Consider the following 12,894-nt stretch of genomic DNA (forward strand, 5'->3'; position numbering starts at 1 on the left):
AATTCTCTCTGTCACACAAAATGCATTTCATACACTTTCATACATGTCATTTAACAGGTATCTTAAGTGTAGCTTTTCCCAGAAATCTGGTACAAATTCATGTCCAGCCATTTTCTCATTATGCTGCACAGACAGAAACTTCATTTTATCTATGTAAATTTGCTTTCCTCTCCTCGCCGAAACTGGTTTCTTCTCCTTACTTGCATTCATTTGCACGTTTTAAATTATTTCGGATTCTGAATATTGTGTGTACAAGACTTAGTGGTTACAAGATTTAGACGAGGGGATTGCGAAAGTCACTTTAAAAAATCAATCCTTTATAACCATTTCAGTCCGGTGTTAACGGAGAAATGCGATATATGGTTCTAGGATGCTAAGGAATTTTTTTGGATGAGGCATAAACTCTCCTGTCCCGTTCTGACTTGTTGGGGAGCGGGGCGGAGTTAATGGAGAGAAGATGCAGGATCGGAGCTGGAAGGGGTTTAGGACTGAAAACATTTATTACTCCTCTGGCTCCTACTTCTCCGCCCTCAACACTGAAACAAGGCGCCCTGTAAGATGCTTCCAGCCAGCGAATGCTTCTTGCCAGGGCGCTGAGGCGGAAGATGCACAACACTCCGCGGTGGTTAGAGTACAGAATCACTGGGTGCAACCAATCTAAGGCAGGCTCAGTCTAAGTGACACTGTCACAAACTGCTTTGCAACCTGAGTCGTCAAGATTAAAACTTTTAGGATTCGATAAGATGAGGTTCAAAAAACATCACACTTCTTGGGGAAATAGTTCAGACTAAACATCCCATGGCAAGTTTAACTTTGCATTCAGTATATTATCCTCTCAAGAACAAAACGTTCTTTCTCGTTCTCAAATATCTGGCAGCCAGGGAGGGCTAAAAGCTCTCCAACGAACTCGGCAAGCTGTTCCTTCACACAGGTAAGCAACGCGACGATACACCACGGGCTACCAACCAGTAGGGTAGAAGAGTGGCCGAGAAAGGCCAAACTTAAAAAACCGCAGTAGCGCCGAAGAACGCAGCCGACGTCTGACGTAAGCCTTCCTGTCGCAGAGCATAACGGGAGGAGCGGCGGAACGCGCTGGTGGCGCGGGCCCTCTGTAAACGAAAAGAATTCTGCGGAAGACTAGAGCGGTGCTCTCGGTTCTCGTGGCAGCTTGGGGTTACCCACCTGTTGTGGAAACAGCACTGCGCACGCGGTGCGGGCCGCCTCCCCTCCCCCCCGCCAGTTTTCCTGAGTCGCACGGTGACGCCATTACGGAGCGCGCCAATCAGGGCTGGCTGGAGGGCGGGCTCTTCAAATTTGAATTCCGAAACTTGTGTCAGGGAGCCTCGCTGAGGAAGTGAGGGTCACCTGTGGCCGGACTACGGGGGGCTGGAGCCGACTTGGGCCAGAGGGCGAGCCCTGGGGCGCCCGGCCCACCCCCACGCGAAGCCAAGCCCGGACTGCCGCCTTCTAGTTCTATCAGGCCCTTCACCCAAGGTATGCACTCCTTGCTCTGCTTCCCTCGCCCCCTGCCATCGGTCCGCCTCTGGCGCTGAGGGTCCCAGCCCATCAACATTCTCGGTCCGCGTAGACTTCTGTAAGTTTTTAGCTTTGGTAGGAGTTTCACGACTACTCACTCATCCGTTGTATACATATTTGTTGCGTGTCTACTGCAGTTATCAAGAGAGTAGACCACTATTCGTTCAGATTCGTTTTGTAAGTGAACGCTGTAGGCCTTTGTTCTAAAATCACTTCTAGCAAGAAAAACTTTACGTTAGAATGATTTGTGTGCGTCACTGCCCTGGGACCCCAAGATCCACAGTGCTATAGAAACAGTTGATCCATCGAGCTCATGTTTTTTTCTGGTTAAATTTCACATTGGTTGCAAACACATGTGGATATTAATAAAATTATTTAGAAAATGGAGGGCCCTTCATCCTCCTCTTCAAAGTTAAACCCTGTTTACAATTTGGTATGATTCCAGATATTTCCGCCTATGCTTTCGCTCGTGTGTGTTTACTGAAATGCAATTGTACGTCCTGTTCTGCTTCCTTTTTAATATATCCTAACTATATTCTTTGTCAGTACATATACAGGCATGTATCTTTTTATTGAATATACAGAATTCGGTTGTATGGATGTAGCAGAATTTCATCCCATAGTGGTGAAGAGCTAGATTATTTATAATATCTCCGGTAAGTCAGTGAATATCCCTGTATAGTGCTTGTTTAAGAACTTGGGCTTGGCAGTCAGACTTAAGTCCTGCTCTGAATCGTCAGTGGAACCTTGGGCACCTGTGCTTTAGTTTCCTCATCTTCAGAACTCTTAAGATTATTTGCTGTAAGGTTATGTAGTGTCTGACATATATGCAGTAAATATCCACTGTTATTACTACTTACATGTATTTGAATTCTTATGTAGTAGTTTCTGTAAGAAAAAAATTTAGAAGTGTAATTTCTTGATCAACAGCATGCACACCTTATTTTGAAATTAATCTTTACCAATCTGCTAAACATAAGAACTTCCACTGTTTAGTTTGTTTAGTTTCACTTACTAGTGAAATGAAGTGTCATTTGACTCCCTAGGTGGCCTTTTGTATTCTTTAGTAATTGCCTTTCGTGCCTTTTGGCCATTTTCTGTGTTGATCATTTTTAAAATTGATTCATTGGTTTCTTTGAATGTTATTTATATTATATGTCAAGTGCTGGGTCCCCCCACCCCCCACCCCAAGTGTTATCATTTGCCAGTTAACTTAAAATTAGTTTCATTTTTCCCACCTCCACCTCCCAGTTTTGGTTGGTGTTCTTTGGGATTTTTGACTCTTTCCATTATAGTAATAATTCAATTACTGCTGCTACCACGACAGTAAATTCCTAGAAAAACTTTTCATGTAATTTTGGGAAAAAGAGTAACAGTTACATTCAGAATCATTCATATCCATGATAATAACAGTTGTTTAGCCTTACTTATATATTTACATATGTTGTAAGTGCTCATAGCTAGATTTTCATTTAATGATTTTCCATGCTTGTCTTTATTTCAATAAATAGCAAATTTTTCTTCGTATATCAGCATTTGCCAACATTCAGAGTAAATGACAAAGATCAGATTTTTCAAATAGTTTTAAGCACTTAGTGAAGCACAAGCATAACGTTTTAGAATTCACCTTCCCTTCTCTAGTCCAAAAAGGAACTAACAGTTTCTTGCTAGCAATCTTTTGTTAGGTCAAGTATGTTTGCCCTTCAGGATACTGTTTTCCTCAACCTAGGAATGCTTGTCACTTGAATTCGCATCCTCTAACATGTGTTTCTTCTATCAGAGTCTGAGCATCATAATCTGTTTTCTCTGTTTTGCTCTTTTTTAACCAGGAGGAGAATGGGGCTTTGAGTGTTTGGCCTCTAACAAGTGATTTCTTGTTTTCTTCTGTATCTGTTCTGCAAAGCTATAGGTCAGAAAATTCTAGGTAATTTTTTTCCCTCTACATCCTCTCTTTTACCAGCCACACTGAAACCACAGACAACTCTTGCCAACTCTTTGGGCTTCTGCTGAGTTGCTATTTATAACATAATGGGAAATAGGGGCTCCTAGGAATCTTCTGTATCTTTTTTGGAGACGGGGGTGGAATTTGAGGTTTTTCAGAATCTTGACCGCTCATCTCCATGCTGTAACATGCTTGAATTGGGAGGGAAGAGGTTGGGCAACATGCAAGAGGAGTTATATGCTGGTTCTTTAAGCCTTTCAGTAGGACCGTAGTTATCTGCCTTTAGATGAAAAAACTAATGTGTACGTCTACTACAGATTGGTCCTGTTTTCACTTCCACTAATTTATTTGTATTTTGTAATTCTGTTGAGCATTTCCTTAGGTTGTGAAGAATTAAGATTTTATAAGCCTGCACATACTTTGCCATTTTTTTTTTTTTTTTTTTTGGTGCACTTGGCTCAATTTATTCACTTTCGATTTGAGAGTTTAAAGTGAACTGCTAGTAAGTATTTTAACTCCCAGAACAGGATTCTTATCACTCACACATTGCCAAACACATGAATCTATACATTAGTACGTATTTACTGAATTAACATTTTGTGGAAGAGTTCAGTGATTTTTATGTCACAGGGCTAGACCCAAGATAGCCTGCTTTGTCAGTTCTTGTTATTGAGGATTATTTCTTTTTTCTCTTAAAAACTATTGGATAAAATGCTATTTGTATATGAATTTTGATCTTGCATATTTCTCACAGAAGTTACTTAAATAAAGATATTTGAGTCTTTGATATGACTACATTAATATTTTCTGTGGTAGGCTTTTTATGTTTATATGATGTCAAAGACTAGTTAGAATAGTTGTAAATTCAGCAATAGGAGATGCAGTAAGGTGAAATTAGTAAGTTCCAAGCACCTTGCGTGGAAATGTTTTATTTACTAAGTATTACAGAATGCAACTGTATGGTTCATCACCTAGAATCTTAATTTCTAGGTGTGGGAAATAAAATGTGTTTATAAAAGCAAACTAAAACAAGTCTAAGACCATGTATGCTCAAGTACATGATTGCCTCTAAAAATTGTAAATAGAATTAACTTTTAAAAATAATGAGTATAATTTACTTTTGATTTGAGGGTATTTCAACTAAAACCTCGTAGTTAAAATGTTCTGCAGCATAACAAAATCAAGATTGGGGATGATTTAACTAAAAAATTGAATGAATTTTTCAGCTTTCATTAAGACATATCATCATAGTTGCTGCCTTAAATTTAAGTGCCTAAAGGGAAAAGTTATGTTTGTGAAATTTAATCCTTTATAGTCTAATATAGTACCATATGCAGATGTAATTTAATGCTTTTTGATGTAAATATTAGATTGGAATCTCCAGGACTTGAGGTTCAAGTATATTTAAAAACCAGGTACTCAATATTCAATTCTTAGTGTTCTTAAGTAGATGATTTGATGAATGCTGCTTTTTTTAGAGAAGTAAATTTAAAGACCAAACTGCTCATCTAAAATAATAATAAAATGAGTCTTTAACAAAAATATAAAACCTTAGATTTGTGAGCTATAGATTATCCAGTGTTGTTATGAACCACTTAAGCCTTAGTATAATATTATTATGGAAAGCAGATAATCTCTTTTGCATCAAAGCATGATAAAGGTTGATTTCACATTGAACTACAGGTTCCTCTGGGCCCCTGCTGAAAGTCTCCTATCCTGAAAATTGTGGTTAAGTGAATTATCTGTTAGAGAAAACTTGTTGCTACTGTTTATCAAGATGATTGCAACACCTTTGAAACATCCAGGAATTCATTTGTCTTCAGAGACATCTTCTCAAAGAAGAAATATGCCTATGCATGCAGTCTTTTTTGACAGCATTCCTGCAGGCACACTTACTCCTGTAAAAGATTTGGCAAAATATCAGAACCCCTCTTTAAAATTGAATGACCATGAAAAAACTCATTTCCTAGAAATGACAAATTTTAATAATAAAAAAATATTTCATTCTACCATGCTAGCAGAGACTACCTCCTCTAACAGCTCTCTTGATATCAGTGTTATAAAGCCCAACAAGGATAGATTAAAAAATAAAGCAAACTATGAATCACCAGGAAAAATATTTCAAAGAATGAAAGAAAAAGTACTGCGTGACAAGCAAGAACAAGCGTCAGGCAACAGTAGTTTGTTGGAACCACTGAAAAGTGAAAAGAAAATTTTCACTCCCAAAGGAGATGAGAAAAGAGTATTGCAGAATACCTGCGTCTGTGAAGAAAAGGAAAACAACAAATCACTCCAATCAGATAACATTTCACCAAGAGGTTAGTTTTATTATGTGTTGGTTGAAAAGCTATAATGTGTTATTTTTATTATGTCTTATACTGTTGTGGGTACTCAGGATATAAGAGTGAACAAAGTGGACAAAAATCCCAGCCCTAACACGTTCACATTCAGGTTGTGGGAGAGACAGATTTAAATTAGTAGTTTTTATGGTACAATAGAAGAGAAGTGCTATGGAAAAAAAAGCAGAGCAAGGATGATGGGGACAGTTGGAGTAGGTTGTAATTTTCCATGTGGTGATCAGGGTATGGTTCAATGAGAAGATGACATTTGAACCAAAACATTGAAGTAGGTGATAGATAGATACAGATGGATATCTTGGAGGAATTGGGAAGGATGATCCAGACAAAGTAACAGCTGGTACAAATGCCCTGAAATAGGAGCATTCCTCAAATTCAAGGACCAGTTATGAGATTAGTAAATCATAGAGTGAGTGCATAGAGGTGGGGAAGGGGGGCTAATTAAGGGTCAGATAATGTAGAGTGTTATAGATGAATGTAAGAGTTTGGGCTATTACGTGAGCAAAGTAAGAAATCAGTGGAGGGTTCCAAGCTGATAAGTGACAAGATCTGATTCATTTTAAAAATATCACTCACTGTCAATTTGAAATAGTTACTGTAGTAATCTAGGTGAGAGATGGTGTTAGTTTGGTTTAGGTGGTAGCAGTGAAGATAATACGTGCTTGGATTCTGGGTGTATTTTGAAGGAAGAGCTCATAGGATGTGGAACATAAAAGATATAAAGGGTGGCTGTAGGGTGTTTTCTTGTTGTTTGGTTGGTTCTGGGTTGTTTTTTGGTTTTTTGGTTTTTTGTTTGTTTGTTTGTTTGTTTTTTGCCCGAGTAACTGGAAGGATAGAGTGGTTTAACTGAAATGGAATAGACAGGGCAGGGGGCTCTGTAATTATATTTTTGGTATGTTAATTTTGCTATATCTATTAAAAATTGAAGTGTAGATGTGAATTAACACTTTTGAAAAAATTCGTTGGAAGTTAGAGAGGTGGTTCAGGTGAGAAAAATACACTTGGGAATTATTAGCACCTAAATGGTATTTAAAGAGATTAAAGGAGATCATCAAGGAGTAAGTGTAAAAAGAGAAACATTCAGTGATGAATCCTGGACCACCCCAAAATTTGGAATTTCAAATAAAAGATAGTAGTGAAGACCACGAGAAGAAGATGAGGAAGAAGAAAAACCAAGAGTGATACTTTGGAAGCCAAAGGAACAAAATGCTTGAAGGAAGGAGTCTTTGGCTGTATCTAATGCTGCTAATGAGTGAAGTAAGATAAAGGCTGAGATTTGAATGCTGGATTTAGCAACATGAGGGTTATTGGTGGCTTTAATAAGGGGAGTTTGGTGAAGTGATAGGAGCAAAAATATGATTCAAGAGGGTTCAAGAGAGAATGTGAGGGAGAGAAATTGACAGTGGTGAATATAGATAACTCTTAGAAGAGAGCAGAGAAACATGGGCATTGTGGTTTTAAAATATTGTTTTTAATGTATGATGAAAGAACATTTTTGTATGCTATTGGAAATGATCCAGTAGGGAAGGAAAAACTAAAATTGGTAGTATGATACCCTTGAGTAGTTGAAAGGGAACTGAATCTAAAAGTGGAGATTTTGGCCTTAGCAAGAAACATAAACAGACCATAAATCAAACAAGAAGATAGGCAGTGTTGTATGGAGAAATAATCTGAAGTACACAGTAAAGTCATCAGCTGAGAGTAAGCATGGGAAGCAGGTATTAAAGTTTGAGGAGGTGGAGGTTTGAATAATGCAGGAGAATGGAAGAGTCTAGGCCTAAATTTGATTTCTTGGGTAACATTAAGGACCTGCTTGAAACTTGTGAGCATGAATTTAAATGAGAGCAATAAATACGGTTATGAGTTTTCCTCCAGCCCTATTTAGCTGCACAGATGCTGCTCAGGAGCAGGCAGAGAGTTGGATTTTATCAGGATTGTAATTTTATCAGATAGGATGAAGAGGACAAAGGTGGTATGTAAGGGCACCATGAAATTTAAGTTAGTTATATAGAGAAAAGAGGACCTGAAGGAAATGAGGAAGTATAAAGAAGTGTAGGGTGTTGTTAGGATAGTCTTGGATTTGAGAGAATAATCTGGAAAGATAGGAAGTGGTCAGAATCTGAGACATTTGAAGTTGAGATTTTTAATGAGTTACAGTAATTGATAAATATGTTTTATATGGATTTATCTCATATAATCCTTTCAGCAGACACTGTGGGTAGATGCTCATTTAATAGTCTAGGAAATGGGGCTTACAAAAAGGTTATGTCTGCTCTATGTATGACATATGATAAGCGATGGGCTAAGAATTAATACAGGTGTCTATTTGAAAGCCCATGCTCTTTACTGCACAATAGATTGTGGATATACTGTTGTATTTCAAAGACAGTGTTATATTTTAACACAAAAAGAGTTTTCTAAGGGAGCTTAAGATAGAGGTAGGGGAATACACAAAATCTGATTCATACAGTCTTGGAGAAAAGGGAGTAGCAAATGAAATAATGCACATTAAAACATATTTTATTTGTCAAGTGGAACTAGAGAGGAAGAAACAACTCACTGCTTTGAGAATCTGATGACTCTTTCCCCAGAAAATGCACATATATACAAACACAAATTTCGTATGTAATTTCAGAGACTTTTTAGATAGTCTACATGGACTTTGTACTCTAAAATAAATGACCCAGATTCTATAGCATGTTATATCTGATTGAATTACCTGTTTGTCTTTACTACATTGCCTTGCCATTTCTAATAGAATGAGCTAAAGAAATAGAAACTTATCCTTTTATGACACACATCATTATGATAAAAATCTTCGTATTAAGATTTCTAAGACTAAAGCTACATACTTAAGCAAAGTCACCACCAATTTTTTTCAATCATAATATTTGAAATTAAACATATAAAATAAAATAATTGATTTTTTCCTCCAGTTTTAAGTCTATTACCTTCCCCTCTTTATGTAAAAGAAACTCAACCATCAAGAAATAAAACTTAAACCATCTAGGATGCAAAGTAGAATAAAATGTAAGCAATATTATTAGTCCCTACTTGTCTAGTTGATAAGCCTACCAGATTTTTGCCTTTGAAGGCTTACTAAAGAGATGTCAGAGGGGTATAAATTATGGTTGTGTCTGCTATTGAGTCACAACATTTCAACTTTTAACATATAAGCCACAACTCTTCGGCTGTTCTTTCAGCATTTTAGAAATTTACAGCAACCAGAAGCAGAATCAGAATTTTCAAGACTGGATGGTACTTCATATATAATCTTAAGATATACCTATCTGATTTGTTGCAGCACCAGAATTGTATTCCAGATCTCTAAGCTTCTAAGTCCAGTAATATACTTTTGTCTAGAGCTGGCAAGTTATAACATGTAGAGTTTAGAAAAAGTTCTTTCTTGGTGTAATGTAGATAGAATGGGATGAAGGCATGAAAAAATAAAATGAGAAATGGAACTCCTATGTTACAGAAGTGTACTGTATTGATCTGATCATTATTGAATGTAACTCTTTAAGACTTTAAGAAGGCTTTTTTTTCTTCTCAATGACTAATATAATTCAATTTCCTCTTTCTTTAAAAAAAAAAAAACTCAACCTCAGTGCAAGAAGTTCCTCTAGAATCATCAAATAGTACTTTCGTTCCGATAAAGCAAAAGATTCAATGTCAGCAGGAAAAGAAAGCACCTCTGCATAATTTAACTTATGGTAAAGTGCTTTTTGTTTTGTTCAATGTATAGTTAAATGTTCTGGATAATTATTCTCTGGCGTAGGCAATCCATTTCAGAGAAACACTGGGCAGAAGGGTGGAGCATTCCTAACCTGAAGACTTCTTTCGTATATAAACGGTTTTATATTATTCTGTTTCTCTCTTTTAATTTCATTTGATTCTTCTCTAAATTTTGTTTGGCTTTGTATTTTTTTTGCAGAGATTCCATTTCTGAACCAAGAACATGAAAATGTTTCAGCTGCAGGATTCTCAAACAAGACATTACCTAGAACTCAGTTGGATAAACAAATTCTTCACTCAAAGGAGAATACATTTGTAACCACTAAGTCTAAAAAGGACACCTTTGTTTTAGAAGGTGTTGATTCTATCATTGAAAAATCCCAAAATACTACTGTTGAGACTCTAAATACTAACTGTGTTCCTGTTAAAAATGATGATCAGTTAATGGTTTCTGATAGTAAAGTGGCAACAAAAAGGACTTCACAACAGGAAATTAAGGAAGGAAATGAGAACTCAGTGCCCAGAGAGACCGATCTTCTGGGTTCCATGAATGATACATGTAAAATCGTGCTTGCAACTCCAAGATTTCATATAACAATACCTCAGAAATCAAAAAGAAATGCTTCAAATCGTTCTCTTCCAAGTACACCTCAAACTCTTTCAAATGAAGTTAAAGAAATTAAGGTAGGAAAACTGAAGGCCAATGTACATTTGTGTTTTTACCCTCATTCTTCAAGAGCTTGAGCTCCTAAGCTCTCTCATTAACAGTTTCATGTTTCATTATTGTTTAGTGTAGAGTCAGGGTGGTCTAGTGAAAAGTGCAGTGGGTTGAAAGTAAGAGAATCCAAGTGTTAAGTTTTAACTTTGCTCTATTATCAGTTGTATCATCTTCAACGGTTTACTTATTCCCTTTGGGGATGAACACTGAGTTCATTTCTTATTTTTTGTTTATTTGTTGTTGTTGTTTTCCTGATTCTTGGGTACTATTAACAGCTATTAAAAGAGAAAGGTATTAGAGGTGCCTGGGTGGCTTAGTTGGTTAAGTGTCCAACTTTGGCTCAGGTCACAATTTTGCGGTTTGTGAGTTCAAGCCCCATGTTGGGCTCTGTGCTGACAGCTCAGAGCCTGGAGCCCATTTCAGAATCTGTGTCTGCCCCTCCCTGCCTCACACTCTGTCTCTCTCTCCTTCAAAAAAATAAACATTAATTTTTTTTTTTAAAGAAAAGAATTATAGCATCTGAGTATTTGAGGATTTTTCCTGTTGTAAAGTAATATAGAATGATCATTAAAACACTTTAGGCCATCACACTATGTTATATTAGGATAAATTCTCTGAATGAAGTGGAATGGAAATACAAGTTCAAGGAGAAAGATTCAGTGTTCATTTGTGGTTCTATTTCTAGATTCTGGATTCTGTTCCATTGATCTGTGTGTCTGTTTTTGTGCCAGTACCGTACTGTCATGATGATTACAGCTTTGTAACATCACTTGAAGTCCGGGATTGTGATGCCTCCTGCTTTGGTTTTCTTTTTCAAGATTTCTTTGGCTATTCGGGGTGTTTTCTGGTTCCATACAAATTTCAGGATTGTTTGTTTTAGCTCTGTGAAGAATGTTCGTATTACTTTCATAGGGATCATGTTGAATATGTAGATTGCTTTTGGTAGTATCAACATTTTAACAATGTTTGTTCTTCTTATCCAGGAGCGTGGAATATTTTTACATTCTTTTGTGTCTTCAGTTTCTTTCATAAACTTTCTATAGTTTTTAGTATAAATTTTTCATCTCTTTGGTTAAGTTTATTCCTAGGTATTTTATGGTTTTTGGTGCAATTGTAAATGGGATCGATTCCTTGATTTCTCTTTCTGTTGCTTCATTGTTGGTGTGTAGGAATGCAACCGATTTCTGTGTATTGATTTTATATCCTGCAACTTTCCTGAATTCATGGATCAATCTAGCAGGGTTTTGGTGGAATCTTTTGGGTTTTCCATATAGAGTATCATGTCATCTGTGAAGAGTGAAAAGTTTGACTTCCTCCTGGCTGATTTGGATACCTTTTATTCCTTTGTGTTGTCTGATTGCCGAGGCTAAGACTTCAAGTACTACGTTGAATAACAGTGGTGATAGTGGACATCCCTGTCATGTTCCTGACCTTAGGGGGAAAGCTCTCAGTTTTTCCCCATTGAGGATGATATTAGAGGTGGGTCTTTCATATATGGCTTTTATAATCTTGAGGTATGATCCTTCTATCCCTACTTTCTTGAGGATTTTTATCAAGAAAGGGTGCTGTATTTTCTCAAATGCTTTCTCTGCATCTATTGAGAGGATCATGTGGTTCTTGTCCTTTCTTCTATTGATGTGATGTATCAAATTGATTGTTTTATGGATATTGAACCAGCCCTGCATCCCAGGTATAAACCCATTAATCGTGAATAATTCTTTTAATGTATTGTTGGATCCTGTTGGCTACTATCTTGTTGAGGATTTTTGCATCCATGTTCATCAGGGAAATTGGTCTATAGTTCTCTTTTTTAGTGGGGTCTTTGTCTTGTTTTGGAATCAAGGTAATGCTGGCTTCCTAGAAAGCGTTTGGAAATTTTCCTTCCATTTCTTTTTGGAACAGCTTCAAGAGAATAGATGCCAACTCTCCTTTAAATGTTTGGTAGAATTCCCCTGGAAAGCCATCTGGCCCTGGACTCTTGTTTTCTGGGAGATTTTTTATTACTAATTTGACTTCTTTACTGGTTATGGGTCTGTTCAAATTTTCTATTTCTTCCTGGTTCAGTTTTGGGAGTTTATATGTTTCCAGGAATTTGTTTCCAGGAATTTGTCCATTTCTTCCAGATTACCCAAAATATTGGCATATAATTGCTCATAATATTCTCTTAATATTGTTTGTATTTCTGCTGTGTTGGTTATGATCTCTCTTCTTTCATTCTCGATTTTATTTATTTGGGTCCTTTCTTTTTTCTTTTGATCAGACTGACTAGGGGTTTATCAATTTTGTTAATTCTTTCAAAGAACTAGTTCCTGGTTTCATTGATCTGTTGTGCTGGATTTTTTGTTTGTTTGAATAGCATTGATTTCTGCTGTAATCTTTATTATTTCCTGTCCACTGCTGGTTTTGGGTTTTATTTGCTGTTCTTATACCTCCTTAAGGTGTAAGTTTAGGTTGTGTATCTGAGACCTTTCTTTCTTCTTTAGAAAGCATGGATTGCTATATACTTTCCTCTTATGACCGCCTTTGCTGCGTCCCAGAGATTTTAGGCTGTGGTGTTATCATTTTCATTGGCTTCCATGTACTTTTTAATTTCCTCTTTAACTTCT

The 12,894-nt window shown here is 36.8% G+C and overlaps 1 protein-coding gene across 6 annotated transcripts in view; it reads left to right on the forward strand.

The window, feature by feature from the left end:
* The first annotated feature begins 1,063 nt into the window (after positions 1 to 1,063).
* The window catches only part of MIS18BP1 (MIS18 binding protein 1), a 58,050-nt gene continuing 46,219 nt past the window's right edge, over positions 1,064 to 12,894 (forward strand). The window contains exons 1-4 of one of the 6 annotated variants that reach the window (XM_086709836.1): positions 1,064 to 1,494; positions 5,162 to 5,796; positions 9,444 to 9,548; positions 9,770 to 10,254. In XM_086709836.1, the coding sequence (XP_086565962.1) occupies positions 5,256 to 5,796; positions 9,444 to 9,548; positions 9,770 to 10,254 (1,131 nt within the window). In that variant the 5' untranslated portion in view covers positions 1,064 to 1,494; positions 5,162 to 5,255. Of the gene's footprint in view, positions 1,595 to 1,631; positions 2,193 to 5,161; positions 5,797 to 9,443; positions 9,549 to 9,769; positions 10,255 to 12,894 lie in introns of those variants that run through there. The other 5 variants (XM_086709835.1, XM_086709832.1, XM_086709831.1 and 2 more) reach the window with 5 other exon arrangements.

This window comes from Puma concolor, chromosome B3 (assembly GCF_028749965.1).
Source record: "Puma concolor isolate L17-30 chromosome B3, mPumCon1.1.hap2, whole genome shotgun sequence".
NCBI classification, from domain to species: Eukaryota; Metazoa; Chordata; class Mammalia; order Carnivora; family Felidae; genus Puma; species Puma concolor.